Source organism: Schistocerca piceifrons, chromosome 2, assembly GCF_021461385.2.
Source record: "Schistocerca piceifrons isolate TAMUIC-IGC-003096 chromosome 2, iqSchPice1.1, whole genome shotgun sequence".
Lineage (NCBI taxonomy): Eukaryota > Metazoa > Arthropoda > Insecta > Orthoptera > Acrididae > Schistocerca > Schistocerca piceifrons.
Genome location: NC_060139.1, coordinates 245,706,232 through 245,732,169, shown reverse-complemented (window position 1 = coordinate 245,732,169; position 25,938 = coordinate 245,706,232). Strand labels below are relative to the sequence as shown.

The 25,938-nt window shown below is 39.9% G+C and overlaps 1 protein-coding gene across 1 annotated transcript in view; it reads left to right on the top strand.

Moving 5' to 3' along the window:
- Nucleotides 1-233: 233 nt before the first annotated feature.
- LOC124775293 (rab3 GTPase-activating protein catalytic subunit) overlaps nt 234-25,938 on the top strand; it is a gene marked incomplete at its 3' end in the record, with an annotated part of 470,052 nt that continues 444,347 nt past the window's right edge. The window contains exons 1-3 of the mRNA XM_047250130.1: nt 234-606; nt 3,780-4,083; nt 14,522-14,658. Of these exons, the coding sequence (XP_047106086.1) occupies nt 411-606; nt 3,780-4,083; nt 14,522-14,658 (637 nt within the window). The remainder of the gene's footprint in view (nt 607-3,779; nt 4,084-14,521; nt 14,659-25,938) is intronic.

Below are 25,938 nucleotides of genomic sequence, written 5' to 3'. Positions count from 1 at the left end.
ACATGATGGTATATACCTCTCAGGATCTTGAGGAAACCTAAAAAAGACAGCTGTGGTGTCTTCTTCCTGTTGCTGCTGCAATTTATTGCACTACAAACGCTCCCGATTGTAAAAACCATTGTATAAATCAAAATAAACAATCACTATTCGCTTTCACGATCGCGCCGAACTCACGGTTCAACCAACCGGCCGCTTGCGGCGCCGCTGGCGCTGTAGGCATTAGGCAACAAAATCGAGGCGAAGTGTCGCGACTGTTATGATATCTATCGTCATTCGTCTGTATACGCAAAGTAAACGCTGGTGATATCTTTTCTGCTATTTGTCTTTGGACGTAAACTGTCAGTCTCAGCTGTTTTGTGTTTGTTGTGCGATTTGATCGCGTGGTGAGGTGAAGCGGATTTAGTGAAACAATGAATGAAGAAATTGACGATCAAGATTTTCATTATGACTTTACGGCAGCATCGGAATGGGAGATGTTTATGTTTCGTTTAGAAGAAATCATTCGCGAATGGAAGATTCCACAACTCAAACGTGGACCTCTGTTAAAGAAGGGAGAACTCAGTACTAGAAAATGGGAAACGAAAACGGAAAACATCAATTTTGCAGGTAAATAACGTTTCACATTTCATTAGGTACAATTTCCAAGAGGTGACTGACTTGCTTATCATCTGAAACTGAATTTTCGATAAATTCACTATTGCTACATTATATTAACGTCCGTGTAAATATTAAACATAAGCTGTCAGAGAACTGTCATAAGCCTTGTGTTTCACAAAAGCTGAGGTACGTGTTTTTTATGCAGTCTTATACCTTTCTTCGGAACCATCTCTAATCAAATTACTTAAATTCGTCCATAGTGTTCCGTAGAGCCTATCAGGTGGAATGTTTAGGGATGTAAAACGATGAATGAAAGACAAGCAAATCATGGGAAATTAATCTGAACACAATATTGATAATGAAATATTACTGTACTCCTTAAGTAAATTAGCAAAAAAAATGGTGCTACTTCCTCAGTTAGTTCTAAAGAGTTGCTGTCTGTAGCCTGTTTGCAGTTTAATTTAATTGATTACACTGGTACTTTTCAATGAAAATAATTACTCCTATTTGTAAACACTGAGTACTGTCTGCGATACAGTGCTGTGTGTTTTGCAGCTTCATAGTGAACACTGCTACTTGCCATATGGCAAACATACCTCTTCTATCCTTGAATCTACATATTAAAACGATTTGCAGAAAAAGTGGCTAATGAGTTATATTTTAATTTTCTTTTGCGTTGGTATGGCTTCGCAGTTTTGTGTCAAATACGTTTGTTGGTGTGCCTGCAGAACCAGTTAAAGTTTTGTATGAATAGCAACAGTTGACAATTTATGGGCTGCATCAACGAAAATTATTTCCATAATTTTTCTAGCATGCATCTTTTGTGGAAATTATACAAAATTTGTCCATGATAATTTTGTTTTTGGGAAATCTATGACAGTTTCCAATCTGAAAGTATTAATTTTGTTACCTCTAAGCATTTTTATAATTTATAGATTATTTGAATAGATCATAGGGATGCACTTAAGCATAGCTGTCATAAACAGACAGTATTTTACCCTGTTGTATTCGAATGATCTACCTCAAAAGTATTAACTTTTAATTTTTGGTTAATGAAAGACTTTGTGTTCTTTGATTCAAAACGTTGCTAATTTTGCACAAATGTTTGAGTACTGAAATTGTTCAATAAACTAAATTTAAAAAGCTGAAAGTTATGTCTTTCTTCTGTGAACAAACATTTTTTTTATTTTATTTATTTTTTATATGAGGAAATAATCTACAGATTACCCCCATTGTACACCATACTGTGTGCCACTGTTATATCTATGTTCTTTTACTGAAATATGAATGCTACTCTCTGGAATAAATGTTTTAGAACACACAAATACCTTATTTTACTTACACGTATTTTCTTTTTCTGATTTGGGTTTTGTGTGAAATGTTAATTACTTTTTTTCTTATCTCATTCCATTCTACTTCTGACTCTTTGTCGTCTCTTACTTTTTCATGAGCACTTTTAACATTTATCTTTTCCAACCACTCTTACTATTCACTTTTAATTTCATCCTTGTCTTGTTTCTTCTATTTCTATTTATGCTTCTTTAATCATGGTTTTTTCCCTTTTTTACTCTTATCTGAAACTTACTTAATTATCATTTACTTTCTAATTTGTCCTTTATTGACTTTGTTCATATTCTCTCTTCTGTTCTTTATCCCAGTTTATACCTACTGCTTGTTCTCTGATGCCTGTATTCTGATACTGGTACCTACTGGTTGTCTTCTTTTTTGGGCATTATGAAAGCATCCGATTCCACCCGTAATGTCATTAAGATGGCCGACACCCATACTTTCAGCATGTACAGTATGGTGACTATAACATCAGTTACATACATATGCTAACAAAAATAAAAAGACTTGAGAATATTTCACTACAGCACAGCAATAAAATGAAACTTAACAGGGCAACCTCTGGAAGTAGAGGTTTCAGAACCGAGATGAGCTAAATATACAACAATACAAAAAACAGCATCATCACAAAACGAAAGCTATCCACAAAAAACCCAAAAAATTCGCAGCATATAACATAATGCTACAGATAAGAAAATCACTATATAGCATAAACAAAGCCAGCGTCTCCAAAACCACACACACAAAGTGAAAACTCAAAATCCCCAGATACATATGCACTTGGCCAATTAAAATAAAAAAAAGCTATACACCAATACAAACAAATCATAAACAATGCATTAAAACTAATTAAACACACACATAAACCAGTCCTCAGAAAGCAAAACAATATAACTCCTCAAAGATGTAAAGATGAATGATAACAGAAAAGGTGTGAGTAAAACAGTCTCCATGATGGCCACCTAGATCTTGAACCAGGCCCCCCCATTGGATAGATCGCCAAGTATTGGGAAGGTGACACCATCCTGAGTTCCTGGTCCGAGAAGATGGGACTCTAGTCAGCTGCATACTCCCATTACATATGAGACCTCATGTAGTCAGAAACCAGGGCAAACTGCTGAAAAACCTTATGGTCATCATCATATCATTCAACCAGTGCAACTCAGAATGAATAAATATTAAATTTTTCCATTATATCCATCTCTAACAAAAGAAAGCACTATTACATTCCAGTCCATAAAAAATCGCAACACTAATCATACCTATCACCGCACAGGAACCCCCGAAACAATAAATCAGCGTACCTCACTAGCGATATGGCACACTCTTCAATCACAAAGTCACATAGTGATTACACAAAGTGAAATGACTGAATACTGCACGTAAGACATTCATCTTCAGACATGACCATCCACCTTAAGAGTGCGCCACTAAATACACAACATTCCACCTACAAACATGACCCAACCCAAAAACACAGCAGCACAGTGACGTCACAAAACACAACGTACTTACATCAGGGGTCAAGGCAGATGGGTGGTATCAGATGTTTCTTTTTTCTGCTAAGTGTTAGCAGTTTTATTGGTGTTGGCTCTCTTCATTAAATCTTTTGATTCAGTTCTGGCCTCACCTTCTGAGTCTCTTGTCCCATTGTGTCTTCCTTGGCAACTTATATCATCTTTGTGCTGTCTTATCCCCACTTCTTTGTAAAAGTTTCAGTAACATTCTATGCTAAGCAGACAACTTTTATCTATCTGTGGTTTGATGGCAATAGTACCACTACTGATTAGAGCATATATAACTATGAGATTAGTAATGTTACTTATTCATTACAGATGTTGAATTCAGACTTACAAGACACCGCCTGCTTGTCGACTCATCTGATGATATTTCCAGTCCATTGGATGAGGAAAATGAGGAATCTAAGTCACAGGTCCTAGAAGACATCATGAGATTTGAGCATGATTTCCCACCACATTCAATGGATAATGGAACACCTCAACCACATCCTCTTGCTGTGTGGTATGGAATTAGGGATTTCCTCATTCTTTCAGCTTGGAGTGGAATATCATCATACTCAGAGAGTAAAGTGAAAATACTCTTGAGTTCCATATATGTGGCAGTAAATAACTCGAACTGGTAAGTTAGTGATTTTTATATAAGTATCTTCTTAGGCACTGATAGTAAGACTTACAATTAAAAATATAAAGGAGGTTGTGCCTGAACTAATATATTTAGCTTTCACTTCAAAAATACACAAGATACTGTAAATTAAAGAACAAAAATTAAAGAAATGTAGTGAGGTGAAGAAAATTGTCAAAATAGGTGATTAAGACTCCAACATAAATAGTGAAAGACAAACGTGTTTCTAAAATATGTAGCAAAGCAGTTTCAGTAGTGATACTCTTTTGCATGTGTAACAGATTGAACATTGCTAGCTCACTAGTTAGAAGTCATGAAAAGTTTTGCTACACTACTTGAGTTGTGCAGGTGTGTGGGAACAGTCAAAATGGCTATCGAGCAACATTCACTCTGGGGTCAAAATTCTCCAGACATCCATGGCTGGTCATCTCAAAGATACCAGATGTGTGACTAATAGCATGTGGAACTTAATTATACATTTATTACAGTGTTAACCTTTGGAGAACACCGAAGTTTCAGTTTTTGCTAAACAGATTCAGAAAACTGAAGAAAGGTGAATAGTTATTGTCAGGTTCTCTGGTTAACTGATTTGCTGTGAGGACTTCTACGGAAATGAGGAAGTACACACAACCCTTGGCTGGGGACTGGTCAGTGCTGCCAGTCCTACGTAAATTCTAGGCGTATTTCAGTGTTCTCATTAGGCACAACAATGGAGTTACGTGTGGCACACAGGGAGCAGGGATTCTGACTTGACCACAGAGGTCATGTGGTTGATACCAATCTCTTAAAAAAAATCTCAACCTGAAGGTGAATTGAGTGTCAATGTAATGGATTGTGGTTCGGGTAGTCATTAGTGGATAGCCTCTGGAACATCTGTCAATCTCATTTGCAGTAGGTTTGTTTATGTTGGACTCTGTATAAGTCAACATGTATTTCCTGTGGTATCAGTGGACCTACTAATCAAAACAATAAAACTCGTTTTGGAGAGATTGAGTCACTGATGAGTAAAAACATACAACCAGTTAAGAGAACAAATCAAAGCTTGCCCGCGAAAGGCAAAAGTCCTGAGTTCGAGTCTCGGTCGGGCACACAGTTTTAATCTGCCAGGAAGTTTCAAATCAAAGCTGTTCCACAGAGAAGTCATCTTAAAAGGACTTTTAAGACTGGGATATGATGTCAAGTATCGTAAAATGTAGTTTAGTCGTAAAGAAACACAATGGACCATTTGAAGAAGTTTTCACTTTTTCTGTCCAGAAAAGTTAAGACAGGCTTGCTGGGAATTTAGGAAACACTTTTAGTTGAAATAACTGTGTATCAACAAACTACTGCCCTTCTTAAAAAGAAAATACTATGGGAGTATCCTATTGTGTAGAGCTACATACACTATGTAATCAAAAGTATCTGGACACCTGGCTGAAAATGACTTACAAGTTCACGGCGCTTTCCATCGATAATGCCGGAATTCAGTATGGTGTTGGCTCACCCTTAACCTTGATGACAGCTTCCACTCTCACAGGCATATGTTCAAACAGGTACTGGAAGGTTTCTTGGGGAATGGCAGCCCATTCTTTATGGAGTGCTGCACTGAGGAGAGGTATCAATGTCAGTTGGTGAGGCCTGGCATGAAGTCGGCATTGCAAAACATCCCCACGGTGTTCTATAGGATTCAGGTCAGGACTCTGTGCAGGCCAGTCCATTCCAAGGATGTTATTGTCATGTAACCACTCCACCACAGGCCATGCATTATGAGCAGGCGCTCGATCGTGTTGAATGATGCAGTCACCATCCCCGAGTTGCTCTTCAACAGTGGGAAACAAGAAGGTGCTTAAAACATCAATGTAGGCCTGTGCTGCAATAGTCTCATGCAAAACAAGGGGTGTAAGCCCCCTCCATCAAAAACATGACCACACCATAACAGCACTGCCTCCTAATTTTACTGTTGGCACCACACTGCTGGCATATGACGTTCACCAGGCATTCGCCATACCCACACACTGACATCAGATCGTCATGTTGTGTAGTGTGATTCGTCACTCCACACAACATTTTTCCACTGTTCAATTGTCCAATATTTATGGTCCTTACACCAGGTGAGACAGCATTTTGCATTTACTGGCATGATGTGTGGTTTATGAGTAGCTGCACGACCATGAAATCCAAGTTTTTTCACCTCCTCCCTCGGTAGCTGAGTGTTCAGTGCGACATAATGTCAAGCCTAAGGGCCCGGGTTCGATGCCCGGCTGGGTTGGAGATTTTCTCTGCTCAGGGAGTGGGTGTTGTGTTGTCCAAATCATCATCATTTCATCCCCATCGACTCGCAAGTCGCCGAAGCGTCATAAAATCGAAAGGCTTGCACCTGGCAAACAGTCTACCCAAAGGGAGGCCCTAGTCACATGACATTACATTTACACCTCCTGCCTAACTGTCATAGTGCTTGCAGTGGACACTGATGCAGTTAGGAATTCCTGTGTGATGGTCTGGATAGATGTTTGCCTATTACACATTACGACCCTCTTCAACTGTCGGCAATCTAGTCAACAGATGAAGTTGGCCTGTATGCTTTTGTGCTGTATGTGTCTCTTCGCATTTCCACTTCACTATCACATCAGAAACAGAGGACCTAGGGATGTTTTGGAGTGTGGAAATCTCGCGTACAGACATATGACACAAGTGACACACAATCACCTGACCACATTCGAAGTTTGTGAGTTCTGCGTAGCACCCCATTCTGCTCTCTCATGATGTCTTAATGACTGCTGAGATTGCTGTTATGGAGTACCTGGCAGCAGGTGGCAGCACAATGTACGTAATATGAAAAACATATGTTTTTGGAGTAATGGAAATGAGCGTTTGGCGTCATTGGCTGGGAGGCTCCTTGCAGGGCAAGTCCGGCCGCCTTGGTGCAGGTCTTATCACATTTGACGCCACATTGGGCGACCTGGGTGCCAGATGGGGACGAAATGATGATGAAGACAGTGCAACACCCAGTCCCTGAGCAGAGAAAATTCCCGACCCAGCCCGGAATCGAACCCGGGCCTGTAGAACAGCAATCCGTCACACTGACTACTCAGCTATCGCGGCGGACTGTTTTTGGAGTGAGTGGATACTTTTGATCACACAGTGTATCATCACCAGTTTTGACAAAGGTGATGTATCATGCAAAGATTTTATACACAGCCCAACACCGGAATCCGAGGTGGAGCAGGAAGGAAAAGTAGAATCGGAGATGTGCAACATTACGAAGTGAATGAGCAGGAAGAAACAGTGGCTTTCATGTCTATCTTAGACAGTGTAACATTGCCTGAGTACTTTAAAACAGGATTCATCAATTTAAGGATATATCCTGGATCCCATGAATTGCAACTGTTGGCAATGGTTTGGACACACATCATTTCCACATGGAGACAAAGCTGTATGTGAAAAATGTGACTGATATGTACACAAGTTGTAAATGTTATGCACCTTCCTTCCACTTTCTATCAGTTACTCTGGTGATATGCACCTTCCTTCAACTTTCTATCAGTTACTCTGGTGACCACACACAATGGGATGATAACTCTGCTGTGTTTACTAAGGAGAGGAAAAATTCAAAATGTGAATGTTACCTAATGACAAGGAAACACTGAAGCGAGAAAGGCAGTTACGCAGCTCCCAGTGTTTGCTATATCACATGTGTCTACCATCCACAAAACCCTCACAAAATTACTGGCTGCGACAGGTGCATAGTGATACTGCCACAAATACTACCTGCACAGGCAAAGCAGTGTGCACAATTCTCAATGAGAAGTTTCAGGTACCATCAGTAAAACAACAGACAGTGTGAAGTAATGATATGCACTCTAGTGACCACCTGCCAGTGGAAGTTAACCTGAAAAAGTAGTACCTGAAAGGAGACAATCCAAATGAATGCTGAGCAGAGATAATTTGACACTTTACAGCCACCAGCATTGAGACAGCATACAGAAAATGATGGGTAACATTGTCAATTGATTCACCAAACTATTGAAGCATTTCTGTCAATATAGTAGGATCACATAAAACGGTAACCTGCCCTGTGGCAGCCTGAGGAATGCCTAACTGATTAACCTTTGCAAAATTTAAATTTACCCCATTAGCAAAAACTGTGGCACCATTTCTATACACCATTATCAGACTTCTTGCCACTATAGCAGAACAAACCATACAAAAAATTATGTACTTTGGAGAGATCTTTAATGTGCTGTCATTGAAACTGCATATTTTTGGAATACACAAGTATATATACATAATCCACCAAATATGGCATGATAGCTTCAGAAACTGTGAAAACGAGACTGCACTGCACGATGTTGTTTTGTTAACCAATCACGGCACAGCATATGTGATCTCGTCAGTCGGTCACAGCACAGAATCAGAGCACTTGACAGGTGATGTAATCAGCCAATCACATTGTCACTGTCTGAACACACGAATGACAAAGGAACATTAAGCATTAAACAGGAATGAAGTAGGTAGCCTGAAGTAATGTACAAAGTGTACAGTAAAAATCAAAGTGATGCTATCACATGCCTTTAATGGTGAGGAAAGTGAAGGCACCAGTTTCTCCCTGAAAGGCACAGAATTGTAATTGCCAGTCCTGCTTGCAGCAGTGTTTGAAAAAACTACAGTATTACATTTCCGCAGGGTGTGTAAAGTTTACCCACCTCAATTATGAAATATTTCTTTCAAGTGATATGCTTGGTGGAATATGTTTTGAGGTAGATAACCCACAAAATGTATGATATTTCTACCATATTATGGTATTGCATCTCTGACGTCCTGCCACATACTCTCCACATGGTTATGAACAGAATGATCTTTAGAATCTACAGATTTCACACTATGGTTCACTTTAAGGTGCTGAAAACCTTTAGTACCTAGAGTGTTGTACAAGCTGAAGCAGTCACTAACCGGGAGGATCTTTTCTTTGATTTTTCTAATTAAGACTTCCTTAGTCCAAAATTAATTTTTTCTTACCTTTGCTGAATCCCACCAAGCACCCAGTTTCCGCAGATTTTATGGCCTGTACTGTTTTTCCTGTGCCCAAATTTTGCTTTGTCTATTTCAGTGACTTTTCCTGGTTCCCTAACTGTTGAGAATTGTTTATCACCCACTTGAGACATGTTTCGTGATAGAAGGACAACAAGTCAGTTATCATATGTGTAGACATACTGACATTTGTTACAAGTCTTGCCATCTTTGGAGAGCACATTGAGTCCCACATGGTAAAGAAATTGGAGATTTTTCAAACTATCATTGGTGAATCACTGAACCAAGTACCGATCTCAGCACTCTGCTTGAACGTGCATTGCACATTGATCATGTGACTACCCATCTCCTTCTGTAAGTGCCAACAATGGAGTGAATCCTGATTTGGCAAAAAAAAATTGTTGGAACTTGGCATTTTGGGCAATCCACACTGCCTGGCAAAACATGAACCACCATCCATAACATGGCTTGATTCATTCTTTAAAATACCACCTCTTCCAGAAAACATCAATTGCACTCCATTCTCAGATTGAACTACAACTAGGTGAAAGATACTTACTTTGAAATGGGATCAAATTTCGCAATATGTCTCAGTGCTGACACGGTATCAACACTGGTCGAACAATAATATTACATATCAATCGTTAGAGGGATTGTTAAGGATATGCTAAAAACTAGCCACAACAAGCTATAACTGCTTAAAAGTTGACAGTTTTGGGAAATTGGAAATTTATAATTAAGTTTGTAAGAAACAATTGGCTTCACCAACTGAAGCTGTGCTCCTGGTTTCCTGCCTGAACACACCCTCGGAGATAGTGATGCATTTGGGAAAATAGCTGAATATTGGTGACAAGCAGGCTTATACATTTCACTGCTGCACCCCAACTCACAACCAGACTGTTGCCTTCCAACATGACCTAAACCTTGGGCTATGGTACAGATCAGTTTGTCGCCACAACTAAATTTTTTGCTTTCACGTTGGTTGCATTTTTTGGAAGCCATGACCTAATTGGAGAACAATAGCCACATTCTTGTGATAATGAATAATATAAATGTCACTGCTTTACTCACAGCAGTTTAAGTTGTGCTGTTACATCAAAGCTTAATTATACCCTCAGAAATAATGATTTTGAAATTGCGACTTATTCAGAAAATAGTCAAATATTTCTCACAATCAAGAGTAGAAATGTTGATCCTTCACTTGCAGCAATTTAAGCTGTGCTCTTACATCCCATTCTAACCACATCCATCAGAAGAAAGGTAAAGCAGCATATATCTGTGACAACTAAAATTATATGTGAAGGCATAGTTCTGTTTATTCTTGTTCTACATGCATATTAATTCGTATGGTGGTAATGAAAAAGCCTTATTGTAATTGGTTCACTAGATCATGTATCCTGTGCACACAGTGATGGCTGACTGTAGCAAATGGACCAACCATTATCCTAATTTCAGTGTTTCAGAAACTAACATGCTGTATTTGGTAGATACTGTATTTATGCTTGCATAGTCCAAAAATGTGCAATTTCAATGACACAGCACTCCAAAAATCTCACCAAAACCTGTTGTTTGCAATACAGTTTATTATGCTACAGTAGCAGGCAGTCCAGCAACAGTATATAAAAATTTTATCAAAAGTTTCAGTCTGTTGAATTATAAGAGCAGAAGTTCAATGTGTCAGAGGAAACAAGGAAGGTTTCACTCAGCTACAACAGACTGGCAATCAATAAAGAGGATTTTGCCTAAGTGCAGTACACTTCCTTTCTTGGCTATTTTGGGAAATAGTGTCTCGCTGGGTAACTTTGGAAATGTATATAATATTACCAACCAAGAGAGATGAGTTGAGTTGCTTCTGCAACAATGAGGAACAACATAGTTACCCGTGTTCTTGTGTGGAAGCTAGAATATTCTCTACTATGGCTCAAGAAACTACTCCATGACCATACTAAATTCATTCTGCCATGTTGGGCCACCTCTTCTGTGGCACTAAGGACGTACTCCCCAATTATTTTAATGAAATCTAGTTTCACAAACTATATCCTAACACCTGGGAGGGTGAATAATGATTCCTCTAGGGATAAGCCTGTTAAGGATTGTATAGGTCCAAAAAAACTCTTGAGCATCATTCTCAACAGCTGCAAATGAAAGGTTCTTGAGCAGATGGCTTTGTATAAGTCCTCAAATAATAAAAAAAAACCTCCTGAGCCACTTCTTTTGCATACAGAAAGATGTATATTGAGTCATTATTATTCCACTCCTGATTACTTAATCCTACTGGCTGCACTTATAAAAAAATGTTCTCTATGTCAGAGTTATTTAGCTGATGTATTCTTTACCTGGAAAAGGCAAAATCACTGGCTGCTATAACATCCCTTTACAACTTATCAATAATTGTGGGTCAGTATGCTGCTGCTGATTCTTATTCAGTGCTTCCTCACTGAGCATTACTTCTACTACTGCATCAGAAATGTCCTATTATATAGTTGGTGCTGCATACAAGTGCCCCACTTCTCCATTGTTTCACTAAACTGAGTGAAAATCTAAGAGTATTGCTCCCATTTAATTCTCACACCACTGCACTAGTGTCATCAGTTGAAACTGATATAAAGCTCCATGCTCAAAGGAAGCCCTATCAGATTCATTACCAAATTTTCAGCTAAATTAGCCCCTCTGTTAACCATGATCTACTGTAGACCCTTTGAACAAAAACCATACCCAGTAGTTGGAAAAAAGCACAAGCTATGTCCATCTGCAAGAAGGGTAGCAGAAGTGATAAAAAAAACTACCATGTAATCGTCCTGGACATCTGTTTGTTGTAGAATCTTAGAACACAATCTGAGCTCAAATGTAATGAGGTATCTTGAACAGAATCATCCCCTCCATGCCACCAGTATGGATTCTAAAAATGTGTGAAATCCAACTTGCACATTTCAAGCATGATATCCTGGAAGCTATGGGCCATAGTACTCAGGTAGATGCAGCATTTCTTGATTTCCAAAAAGAATGACTCAGTACCACATCTGCACTTATTACTGGAAGTACAGTCTTCTGGTTTAGTGAGTGAATTTGTGATTATTGAGAATTTTTTGGTGAGGAGGCTGCAGCATATTATATTGGAAGTAGAGCATTTGACAGATGTTCTATGTTAATGATCTTGCCAACAATACATGTATAGTAATCTCAGACTTTTTGGAGATGATAAAGTTATCCATAATCAAGTAATGTCTGAAAAATAATAGCGTATCTTGATAACATTTCAAAGTGGTGGAGGGTTTGCCATCTAGCTTTAAATGTTCATAAACATAAAATTCTGCACTTCACAAAATAAACATTGTATTCTGTGAGTACAGTACCAATGAGTCATAGTTTGATTCGGTCAACTCCTACAAATATCTTGATGTAACAATTTGTAGGGACTTAAAGTGGAACAATCACAAAGGCTGTCTTGGGTAAACCAGGTAACAGACTTTGGTTCATGGGTAGAATACTAGGGGAAATGGAGTCAGTGTACAAAGCAGATCGCTTACAAAATGCTCATGCTCCCCATCATACAATAATGCTGAAGTGTGTGGGGCACATACTAAGCAGGACTAACAGGACATACTGAACATTAACAAAGAAGGGCAGTGTGAATAGTCACAGATTTTCTTGACCCATGAGAGGCTGTCACAGAATTGATGAAGAAAGTGAACTGGCAGGCACTTGAATACAGTTCCACACTAACCCAAAAGAGCCTGCTAACAAAGTTTCAACAACCAGCTTTAAGTGATACATTGCTAACTTGACCACACATTCAGTATAGAATCTGACTGGGACTCTGCATTTTGTTCAGTTTTAGTGATTTAACTTGTTTCTCAACATCAGTGATACTAACATCTGTATCACTAACCTTCAAAGTGGTGCAAGAATTAAATTATAGCAATACTCTTGAATCTGCCTTTGTAAAGGAATATTTGAAAATGGAGTTAACCGCTTCTGCTTCTGCTTCTGCTTTTGCATTGCTGCCATTGATTTCATTTCCCTTCTCCTCTATGACTGTCTGGAAACTAACATTAATGTCACTGACAGCTTTTGTATATTAACAGAATTTCTGTGGGTCATGTGAGAGATCTTTCAATAACCTTTTTCTGAGGTAATTATTGAAGGCTTCATGCTTCGCCCTTTTGACAGCCAAACATGTTTCATTTAGCATATCTCTGTCTATAGTCCTCTGCTTTGTCTTACAACCATTGTGTCGTAGTTGCTGGTACTTCAGAAATTTGTTTACAGTGATGGTGTACTGTTGAGGTGTCTCTCCTGTCATGAATTCTTTCACTAGGTACTTATCTACCAATGTTTAATCATCTATTTTTAAATACTGTCAGAAATAACCTTCCAACCCATAAGTTTATGTTAGATGTTCACAATCTTATCTTTTCCAGAAAAGTTTTTCTTCTTGTTGCAGGTTCACATTTTACGTGCTCTTCACTTCTGCCATTGTCATTCCTCAAATAGGAAAAATCCTTTATTATTTTTAGTGCCTCATTTTTTAATCGAATTCCCTTGGCCCCTCTTGATTTAATTCATCTTCACTCAGTTGTTTTATTTGGTTGATATTCATTTTCTAACATCATTTTAAGATACTATCACTCTGTTTAACTGATCTTCATTTCTCTGGTGCACCTGATAGAATACGTAATGTCTTAGGAAAAACTCAGAAGATTTTATTTCTTCTATCTGAATTGTAATTACCATCCCAAATCTTTTCCTTTGTTTGCTCTACTACTCGTTTAGTGTACAGAATTATAAGATGGGTGATAAACTACTTCCTATCTCATTCATCTCTTCACTGCTGCCTCCTTTTAACATCCTTTGAGTTATATAACTGTAGTCTGGTTTCTGTAAAAGTGCTAGACAACCTCTCATTCCTTACTATCTGAACCTCTTATTCCCTACTATGTGTATAATTTCAAAGGATGAACTTCAGTCAATATAGTAAAAATATTTCTCTAAATCTGCAATTGTTATGATGTAAATTTACCTTTTTTCAGGTTATTAGGTGAGTTGTTCAGTTTATAAGTTTTGGGGGTTAATATTACATCACATGTTCCCATATTAAGCGAATGTCTTCTACTCCAGGTGCCTTGTTTCTGTTACATCCTACTTGAAATGGCTTTTAGTCTCCAATGTATTTAGTACTAAGTTTCATAAAAATAAGATTTTGGGGGGGGGACAGGTGTTGAGGAGGAGGACGAGATTTTTAATATGGCAAACATATTTTAGTCAAACAATGGAAAGTCCAGGATAGAACAACAATGTGGAAAGAATAGATTGCTAGACATCACATTTAACATGGCCTCTATGTGGTCAATAGAAACATATTTTAGTGTTGCAATCGGTAGTTTAATTGATATGTGTTTTGTATTTTAATCAGGTCCTTTTTTTCCAGCCCAATTCCATTATTCGTACAAGTGCATGAAACTGCAGAACATTATTATCTTGGTGTATGTGAAGCTAGGGGTCTGCGCACTGAATTTGAGATGATTCACCTGAAGCGAACACCACCTCACTGCAAATATCTTACAGGCAAGAATGACTTTTTTTTGTTCATTGCTTTTTAAAGTTGCAGAATTTTATTACTTTTTGTGTATTATTCATTGCATCTTAGTTTAAATGTATTTGACAGATATGAACTACCATTCAGAATAAAGTTCAGAGCATTGCCCCCAGCTAAGATTATTGAATTGAAGATCGTAATGGTTTTTGAATGCAAATGAATAGAAATTGTTGTGTGGTGTTATTAATTTGAATATCTCCTTGTTTTCGAAGATGTAAACACTATTTAAAAATTAGGACACGTGACCACTTCTGAAAATGTGAGTGGTGGTAGTTGCATGGATACACTTAAAGATTAAATAACCTAACTATCTTTTGGCCCCCCCCCCCCCCCCCCATGAACCATGGACCTTGCCGTTGGTGGGGAGGCTTGCGTGCCTCAGCGATACAGATAGCTGAACCGTAGGTACAACCACAACGGAGGGGTATCTGTTGAGAGGCCAGACAAACGTGTGGTTCCTGAAGAGGGGCAGCAGCCTTTTCAGTAGTTGCAAGGGCAACAGTCTGGATGATTGACTGATCTGGCCTTGTAACAATAACCAAAATGGCCTTGCTGTGCTGGTACTACGAACGGCTGAAAGCAAGGGGAAACTACGGCCGTAATTTTTCCCGAGGGCATGCAGCTTTTACTGTATGATTAAATGATGATGGCGTCCTCTTGGGTAAAATATTCCGGAGGTAAAATAGTCCCCCATTCGGATCTCCGGGCGGGGACTACTCAAGAGGATGTCGTTCTCAGGAGAAAGAAAACTGGCGTTCTACGGATCGGAGCGTGGAATGTCAGATCCCTTAATCGGGCAGGTAGGTTAGAAAATTTAAAAAGGGAAATGGATAGGTTAAAGTTAGACATAGTAGGAATTAGTGAAGTTCGGTGGCAGGAGGAACAAGACTTCTGGTCAGGTGACTACAGGGTTATAAACACAAAGTCAAATAGGGGTAATGCAGGAGTAGGTTTAATAATGAATAGGAAAATAGGAATGCGGGTAAGCTACTACAAACAGCATAGTGAACGCATTATTGTGGCCAAGATAGACACGAAGCCCATGCCTACTACAGTAGTACAAGTTTATATGCCGACTAGCTCTGCAGATGACGAATAAATTGAAGAAATGTATGATGAGATAAAAGAAATTATTCAGATAGTGAAGGGAGATGAAAATTTAATAGTCATGGGTGACTGGAATTCGAGTGTAGGAAAAGGGAGAGAAGGAAACGTAGTAGGTGAATATGGATTGGGGCTAAGAAATGAAAGAGGAAGCCACCTGGTAGAATTGTGCACAGAGCACAACTTAATCATAACTAACACTTGGTTTAAGAATCATGATAGAAGGTTGTATACATGGAAGAACCCTGGAGATACTAAAAGGTATCAGATAGATTATATAATGGTACGACAGAGATTTAGGAACCAGGTTTTAAATTGTAAGACATTTCCAGGGGCAGATGTGGACTCTGACCACAATCTATTGCTTATGAACTGTAGATTAAAACTGAAGAAATTGCAGAAAGGTGGGAATTTAAGGAGATGGGACCTGGATAAACTGACTAAACCAGAGGTTGTACAGAGTTTCAGGGAGAGCATAAGGGAACAATTGTCACAAATGGGGGAAAGAAATACACTAGAAGAAGAATGGGTAGCTCTGAGGGATGAAGTAGTGAAGGCAGCAGAGGATCAAGTAGGTAAAAAGACGAGGGCTAGTAAAAATCCTTGGGTAACAGAAGAAATATTGAATTTAATTGATGAAAGGAGAAAATATAAAAATGCAGTAAATGAAGCAGGCAAAAAGGAGTACAAACGTCTCAAAAATGAGGTCGACAGGAAGTGCAAAATGGCTAAGCAGCGATGGCTAGAGGACAAATGTAAGGATGTAGAGGCTTATCTCACTAGGGGTAAGATAGACACTGCCTACAGGAAAATTAAAGAGACCTTTGGAGATAAGAGAACCACTTGTATGAACATCAAGAGCTCAGATGGTAACCCAGTTCTAAGCAAAGAAGGGAAAGCAGAAAGGTGGAAGGAGTATATAGAGGGTCTATACAAGGGCGATGCACTTGAGGACAATATTATGGAAATGGAAGAGGATGTAGATGAAGATGAAATGGGAGATACGATACTGCGTGAAGAGTTTGACAGAGCAATGAAAGACCTGAGTCGAAACAAGGCCCCCGGAGTAGACAACATTCCATTGGAACTACTGACGGCCTTGGGAGAGCCAGTCCTGACAAAACTCTACCATCTGGTGAGCAAGATTTATGAAACAGGCGAAATACCCTCACACTTCAAGAAGAATACAATAATTCCAATCCCAAAGACAGCAGGTGTTGACAGATGTGAAAATTACCGAACAATCAGTTTAATAAGTCACAGCTGCAAAATACTAACTCGAATTCTTTACAGACGAATGGAAAAACTAGTAGAAGCCGACCTTGGGGAAGATCAGTTTGGATTCCGTAGAAATACTGGAACACGTGAGGCAATACTGACCTTACGACTTATCTTAGAAGAAAGATTAAGGAAAGGCAAACCTTCGTTTCTAGCATTTGTAGACTTAGAGAAAGCTTTTGACAATGTTGACTGGAATACTCTCTTTCAAATTCTAAAGGTGGCAGGGGTAAAATACAGGGAGCGAAAGGCTATTTACAATTTGTACAGAAACCAGATGGCAGTTATAAGAGTCGAGGGACAAGAAAGGGAAGCAGTGGTTGGGAAGGGAGTAAGACAGGGTTGTAGCCTCTCCCTGATGTTATTCAATCTGTATATTGAGCAAGCAGTAAAGGAAACAAAAGAAAAATTCGGAGTAGGTATTAAAATCCATGGAGAAGAAATAAAAATGTTGAGGTTCGCCGATGACATTGTAATTCTGTCAGAGACGGCAAAGGACTTGGAAGAGCAGTTGAACGGAATGGATGGTGTCTTGAAGGGAGGATATAAGATGAACATCAACAAAAGCAAAACGAGGATAATGGAATGTAGTCGAATTAAGTCGGGTGATGTTGCAGGTTTTAGATTAGGAAATGGGACACTTAAAGTAGTAAAGGAGTTTTGCTATTTGGGGAGCAAAATAACTGATGATGGTCGAAGTAGAGAGGATATCAAATGTAGACTGGCAATGGCAAGGAAAGCGTTTCTGAAAAAGAGAAATTTGCTAACATCGAGTATAGATTTAAGTGTCAGGAAGTCATTTCTGAAAGTATTTGTATGGAGTGTAGCCATGTATGGAAGTGAAACATGGACGGTAAATAGTTTGGACAAGAAGAGAATAGAAGCTTTTGAAATGTGGTGCTACAGAAGAATGCTGAAGATTAGATGGGTAGATCACATAACTAATGAGGAAGTATTGAATAGGTTTGGGCAGAAGAGAAGTTTGTGGCACAACTTGACCAGAAGAAGGGATCGGTTGGTAGGACATGTTCTGAGACATCAAGGGATCACCAATTTAGTATTGGAGGGCAACGTGGAGGGTAAAAATCGTAGGGGGAGACCAAGAGATGAATACACTAAGCAGATTCAGAAGGATGTAGGTTGCAGTAGGTACTGGGAGATGAAGAAGCTTGCACAGGATAGAGTAGCATGGAGAGCTGCATCAAACCAGTCTCAGGACTGAAGACCACAACAACAACAACATCTTTTGGCATGATTGATGCCTCTTAGCAGCAGTGGCAAAAAATCCAAATACTCCTCTCTTACAAACTGTGTTCTTCCACTCTATCTAATTTGATTATTTTACTCTGCATTGATACAATGCAGGACTTTATATTCCTAGAATCTTTTGTGAAAACTGTGTTTCATAACTTAAGAGGCCCTTCACAAAATGTTCCACGTTTTTCATGAATCAGTCCGCTGGACTATGCTGTATCACCGCTTTTCTGTGCATTCTTCTACAGGATTGCCAGAATAGTGAAATGAGCATGATACCTGTGGAGACCAGTAAGTGAACAGGAAATATACAGGTAGTGAACGTGCAGTTTCATAAGAATATTTCTCATACAAAAACACACAGTCCACATTAAACTAAAACATCCTTCCTCCTCTGTCATTGCTCTTCCCTGACACAGAATGCCCTGTGAATTTCTTGATTTTCTCCTTTTGTTTTGCGCTTTATGTTGAAGTCTCTTTACTAAAAATACTACTTGCACCTTGTCTGAGTTTTGTGTTGATTTTTCACTTGCAAATGCGATTTTCATCTTCAGTTTTAACTGTATAATTTTATCACTGATGGAGGAGCATGCAATGATAAGCATCTATAGATGTTGGAAAATTAATTTGTTTCTATATTCACTGACAAGTCTAGAGAAAATAAATTTTATCTACATTATTTTTGATAAATATATCAAATTTTAACCATTACATTTCAGAGGCCCCAACAATCTCCAGGTTTCACTTTTTCTTTTTACCGTTAATCATTTCATTTTTAATCATTTCAGTTGAATTAGATTCACAGCAATGAAATGAGTGGATAGGTATGAATGAAATTAGTAAAGATGTTGATTTGAAATGAGATCTTTGAAAATTGATTAGAAATACTGAACCTGGAATGTAATAAACATGTGGTTAGTACTAAAAATGTGAGCCAGACCAGAACCTGGATCTTGGCACATCTCCAGGTCTGACTTAAGTTTTCATTGTAACTGATTTTGCCTCCTATTACTTCAAACACTATAACCAGAGGCTCTCCCACAAGGCATATTGGTAATAGCGTACCACCTTCATCAAATCCATACCCATAGGGTACTTTTACGTTGCAGCTTTGCTACTGTCATGTCGCTGCTCGCCAGGGGCATTTGTCCTGCTAGGTGAGTGCATTACATGCAGACGTGTGAAGTTAAAATTATGATATCCACATCATCTGATGACAGTGATTTGTTTGTAACAAAACTGTGGTTATTTGCAAGGTGGTGTGGAGTGTATCATATGCATCTGAATGTCACAACAATATTCTGAGAAGGAAAGTTGTTACTCACCATACGGCAGAGGTGCTGAGTCACAGATAGGCATGGCACAATAAAAAGATTTTCACACTTAAAGCTTTCGGCCAATGCCTATCTGCGACTCAGCATCTCCGCTATATGGTGAGTAGCAACTTTCCTTCTCAGAATATTGCTACATTCCATCCTGGATTCTCCATTGTTTGAATGCCACAACAAACTTTTAAATATATTTTAAGTATTATTGATCTTCAATTTCTACAAATAAGCAGCTGCTAGTCACAATGATGTAAAACTTTGTTTGTTACTTTCATGTTTAATGGATCATTTTGTATGATAAATCTTAAGGATGTGGAATGAATCATTTTAAATTCACATCACAGGTTAGTTTGTACATGTGGCTGTGTTCTGGACATTTCTAATGTTTTGTTACAAAAAGTAAAAAAGATATACGAATCTGAGTTGGTAATTCTTGACCATCAACTTTTACACATCACAGTAACAGAAATTGTTTTACAGGGTGGAAGGAGTTATCAAGCAGAAACTTTCTCAGTTTGTTTTCAAACTATACTGTGCTGTCTCTCAGATATTTTATATCACTGGATAAGTGACCAGAAATTTTTGTTTCAGCATTGCGCACCCCTTTTTGTTCTAAAGACAACATTAGTGTGAAGTAGTGAATGTCATTTTTCCTTCTGGTATTGTAATTTTGTACATCATTGTTCCTTTTGAACTGTAGTGGATTATTTACAACAAACTTCATGAGGGAATAAATATACTGTGAAGCAGTAGTCACAATGCCCAACCCCTTAAACAGGTGTCTAAAAGACGATCATGGGTGAACACCAATAAGCCTGGGGAAACCCCATATGTGATTTCTCACTAGTCAGAATTATGTCTTCAGACTGTATTGATTGAATTACTAAGTACAACTTTCTGCATTATTTTGGCTAGACATGACATTATTCATTCGTTGGCTATATCATCAATCCCATAAAACTTCAATATCCAGGAGAATACTATGATTCACACAGTCATGATAGATGAAAAAGAAGCTCTTTTTTTTTGCCCACCTCCTTGCCCCACAACCTCCTGACACTGTGCCTGTTGGCATTCTAGTCCCTCCACACTCCACCAGACAGTGTTTGTCTCTCTCCCCACCCATACACCTTTCCTTCCCCTTCCCTGCCCCATACAGTGTGGCCTGAGCCCCCAGTTGGTGCACATCGACAGTGCAGAAAGATACGTATATAGCTTCTTTTCTGTTCTTACTTAGTAGATTCTTACTTAAATTGTGTGTGAGTTTTGTATAGGAGGTGTAATTTCGAGTTTTAGTTACTGTAATCATAAATTCAGGCAGATTGTAGCGCAGTCGTTAGGCATTTGTACAGGTTAGTTCATACATTCTTTGCGTGTTTACTTTGCGTTATCTAGGCACATACTCGTGTTTCGGTAACTGTTGTTCAGCATCGATTAGAATGGACAGGAACTGTGATTGCTGTGTTCGGATGTGGGCTGAGTTGGCATCCCTTCTCTCACAGCTGCAGGCGGTGCTGACTTCGGTCGCGCAGCTTGAGGCTGTTGCCATTGGGCACCACTGTGAGGAGCCGGACTTGGGTATCACGAGGATGTCAACCTCGTCCCGTCTGTCCCCAGATCGGTCTGCCGCTGTGGTTGCCCCGGTTGCTGCCCGCAGTGGGGCTGAGCCCTCGCCTGTGGTTGATTGGGAGGTCATTCCAAGGTGTGGCAGGCAGCGAAAGACGTCCCCGGAGGCTGATCAGAAAGCCTCCCCGGTACGTCTGACAAACAGGTTTCAGGTACTGTCTCTGGCTGAGCCAGATGCAGCTGCCTTCCCTGTTTCAGAGGATGATTCTCAGCCTTCAAGGTCCAGGCAATCGCAGAGGATGGGCTTATTGGTAGTTGGGAATCCAATGTTAGGCGCGTAATGGGGCCCCTTAGGGATGTGGCGGCTAAGGAGGGGAAGAAATCCAGTGTGCACTCCGTGTGGAGTCATTCGTGATGTGGAAAGGGTCCTTCTGGATGCCATGAAGAGCACAGGGTGCAGCCAGCTGCAGGTGGTGGCATATGTTGGCACTAATGACGTGTGTCGCTTTGGATCTGAGGAAATTCTCTCTGGATTCCAGCGGCTATCTGATTTGGTGAAGGCTGCCGGTCTTGCTTATGAGATGAAGGCAAAGCTCACCGTCTGCAGCATTGTTGACAGAACAGACTGCGGACCTTTGGTGCAGAGCCGGGTGGAGGGTCTGAATCAGAGGCTCAGACGGTTTTGTGACCGTGTTGGCTGCAGATTCCTGGACTTGCGCCATAGGGTGGTTGGGTTTCAGGTTCCGCTGAATAGGTCAGGAGTTCACCACACTCAGCTGGTGGCTACATGGGTAGTGGAGACTGTGTGGCATGGACTGGGCGTTTTTTTTTAGGTTAGAAGGCCTTGGGAAAGTACAGGGTGGGCTGCAATCTCAAAGGGTGCATGGCAAATACAGGACGTGTGTGGATCAAGGAACAGTTAGAATTGTAGTTGTAAATTGTTGTAGCTGTGCTGGGAAAGTCCCTGAGCTTCAAGCGCTAATAGAAAGCACAGAAGCTGAAATCGTTATAGGTACAGAAAGCTGGCTAAAGCCTGAAATAAGTTTTGCAGAAATTTTTACGAAGTCTCAGACGTGTTCAGGAAAGATAGATGAGGCAGAATTGGTGGTGGAGTGTTTGTGTCTGTCAGTAGTGGTTTATCTTGTAGTGAAGTCGAAGTAGATACTCCGTGCGAATTGGTATGGGTGGAGGTTATACTTAACTCCTTCTACCGACCCCCAGACTCCGATGATATAGTTGCTGAACAGTTCAGAGAAAATTTGAGTCTCGTAACAAATAAATACCCCATTCATACGCTTATAGTTGGTGGGTACTTCAACCTTCCCTCGATATGTTGGCAAAAATACTTGTTCAAAACCGGTGCTAGGCAGAAAACATCTTCCGAGATTGTCCTAAATACTTTCTCCGAAAATTATTTCGAGCAGTTAGTGCACGAACCCACGCGAATTGTAAATGGTTGCGAAAACACACTTGACCTCTTAGCCACAAACAATCGAGAGCTAATAGAGAGCATCATGACTGATACAGGGATTAGTGATCACAAGGTCGTTGTAGCTAGGCTCAATACCGTTTATTCCAAATCCACCAGAAACAAACACAAAATAATTTTATTTAAAAAAGCGGATAAAGTGTCACTAGAAGCCTTCCAAAGAGATAATCTCCATTCCTTCTGAACTGACTACACAAATGTAGATGAGATGTGGCTCAAATTCAAAAATATAGTAGCAACAGCAATTGAGAGATTCATACCTCATAAATTGGTAAGAGAAGGAACTGATCCCCCATGGTACACAAAACAGGTCCGATTGCTGTTGCAGAGGCAACGGGAAAAGCATGTGAAGTTCAGAAGAACGCGAAATCCCGAAGATTGGCTAAAATTTACAGACGCGCGAAATTTGGCACGGACTTCAATGCAAGACGCCTTTAATAGGTTCCACAACGAAACATTGTCTCGAAATTTGGTAGAAAATCCGAAGAAATTCTGGTCGTATGTAAAGTACACAAGTGGCAAGATACACTCAATACCTTTGCTGCGCAGTGCCAATGGTACTGTTACCGATGACTGTGCTGCTAAAGCGGAGTTATTGAACGCAGTTTTCCGAAATTCCTTCACCAGGGAAGACGAATGGAATATTCCAGAATTTGAAACACGAACAGCTGCTAGCATGAGTTTCTTAGAAGTAGATACCTTAGGGGTTGCGAAGCAACTAAAATCGCTTGATACAGGTAAGTCTTCAGGTCCAGATTGTACGAGGTGTGGCTAGAAAAAAACCGGACTAGTACTGGTGAAACAATAAAACGAACGCAATAAGGCTGAAAGGCGCGTGGCCTGTCACGTGACTCTCGCTCTGCCTACTGCTCAAGTTTCATCTGCCTCCTGCACTCAGTCTGCCTGTGGCGTCTGTTTTAAGTAGTTGACGTTTTGTCTGTGCGTCGGAAAATGTTGAGTGTACAGAAAGAACAGCGTGTTAACATCAAATTTTGTTTCAAACTAGGAAAATCTGCAAGTGAAACGTTTGTAATGTTACAACAAGTGTACGGCGATGATTGTTTATCGCGAACACAAGTGTTTGAGTGGTTTAAATGATTTAAAGATGGCCGCGAAGACACCAGTGATGACACTCGCACTGGCAGACCATTGTCAGCAAAAACTGATGCAAACATTGAAAAAATCAGTAAACTTGTTCGACAAGATTGCCGTTTAACAATCAGAGCAGTGTCTGAGTTAACAGGAGTTGACAAGGAACAAGTTTACCGATTTTTTCAATGTTTGCATCAGTTTTTGCTGACAATGGTCTGCCAGTGCGAGTGTCATCACTGGTGTCTTCGCGGCCATCTTTAAATCGTTTAAACCACTCAAACACTTGTGTTCGCGATAAACAATCATCGCCGTACACTTGTTGTAACATTACAAACGTTTCACTTGCAGATTTTCCTAGTTTGAAACAAAATTTGATGTTAACACACTGTTCTTTCTGTACACTCAACATTTTCCGACGCACAGACAAAACGTCAACTACTTAAAACAGACGCCACGGGCAGACTGAATGCAGGAGGCAGATGAAACTCGAGCAGTAGGCGGAGCGAGAGTCACGTGACAGGCCATGCGACTTTCAGCCTTATTGCATTCGTTTTATTGTTTCACCAGTACTAGTCCGGTTTTTTTCTAGCCACACCTCGTGTACCGATTAGGTTCCTTTCAGATTACACTGGTACAATAGCTCCCTACTTAGCAATCATATACAACCGTTCGCTCACCGATAGATCTGTACCTACAGATTGGAAAATTGCGCAGGTCGCACCAGTGTTTAAGAAGGGTAGTAGGAGTAATCCATCGAACTACTGACCTACATCATTGACGTTGGTTTGCAGTAGGGGTTTGAAGCATATACTGTATTCAGACATTATGAATCACCTCAAAGGGAACGATCTATTGATACGTAAATCAGCATGGTTTCAGAAAACATCGTTCTTGTGCAATACAGCTAGCTCTTTATTCGCATGAAGTTATGGCCGCTATCGACAGGGGATCTCAAGTTGATTCCGTATTTCTAGATATCCAGAAAGCTCTTGACACCATCCCTCACAAGCGACTTCTAATCAAGTTGCGGGCCTATGGGGTATCGTCTCAGTTGTGCGACTGGATTTGTGATTTCCTGTCAGGAAGGTCACAGTTCATAGTAATAGATGGCAAATTATCGAGTAAAACTGAAATGTTAGCAGGTGTTCCCCAGGGAAGTGTCCTGGGACCTCTGCTGTTCCTGATCTATATAAATGACCTGGGTGACAATCTAAGCAGTTCTATTAGGTTGTTCGCAGATGATGCTGTAATTTACCATCTAGTAAGGTCATCCGAAGACCAGTATCAGTTGCAGAGTGATTTCGAAAAGATTGCTGTATGGTGTGGCAGGTGGCAGTTGACGCTAAATAACGAAAAGTGTGAGGTGATCCACATGAGTTCCAAAAGAAATCCGTTGGAATTCGATTACTCGATAAATAGTACAATTCTCAAGGCTGTCAATTCAACTAATTACCTGGGTGTAAAAATTACGAACAACTTCATTTGGAAAGACCACATAGATAATATTGTGGGGAAGGCGAGCCAAAGGTTGCGTTTCATTGGCAGGACACTTAGAAGATGCAACAAGTCCACTAAAGAGACAGCTTACACTACACTCGTTTGTCCTCTGTTAGAATATTGCTGTGCAGTGTGGGATCCTTACCAGGTGGGATTGACGGAGTACATCGAAAGGGTGCAAAAAAGGTCAGCTCATTTTGTATTATCACGAAATAGGGGAGAGAGTGTGGCAGATATGATACGCGAGCTGGGATGGAAGTCATTAAAGCAAAGATGTTTTTCGTCACGGCGAAATCTATTTACGAAATTTCAGTCACCAACTTTCTCTTCCAAATGCGAAAATATTTTGTTGAGCCCAACCTACATAGGTAGGAATGATCATCAAAATGAAATAAGAGAAATCGTAGCTCGAACAGAAATGTTTAGGTGTTCGTTCTTCCCGTGCGCTGTTTGGGAGTGGAATGGTGGAGAGATAGTATGATTGTGGTTCGATGAACCCTCTGCCAAGCACTTAATGTGAATTGCTGAGTAATCATGTAGATGTAGATGTACAGATTCCTGCTTGCATCCCATGTGACAGCTGCATTCCAGCTCAAGATGCTGGAGTTAGTGGTCCTGTATGAGCGAGGTGTGCTTGCTTG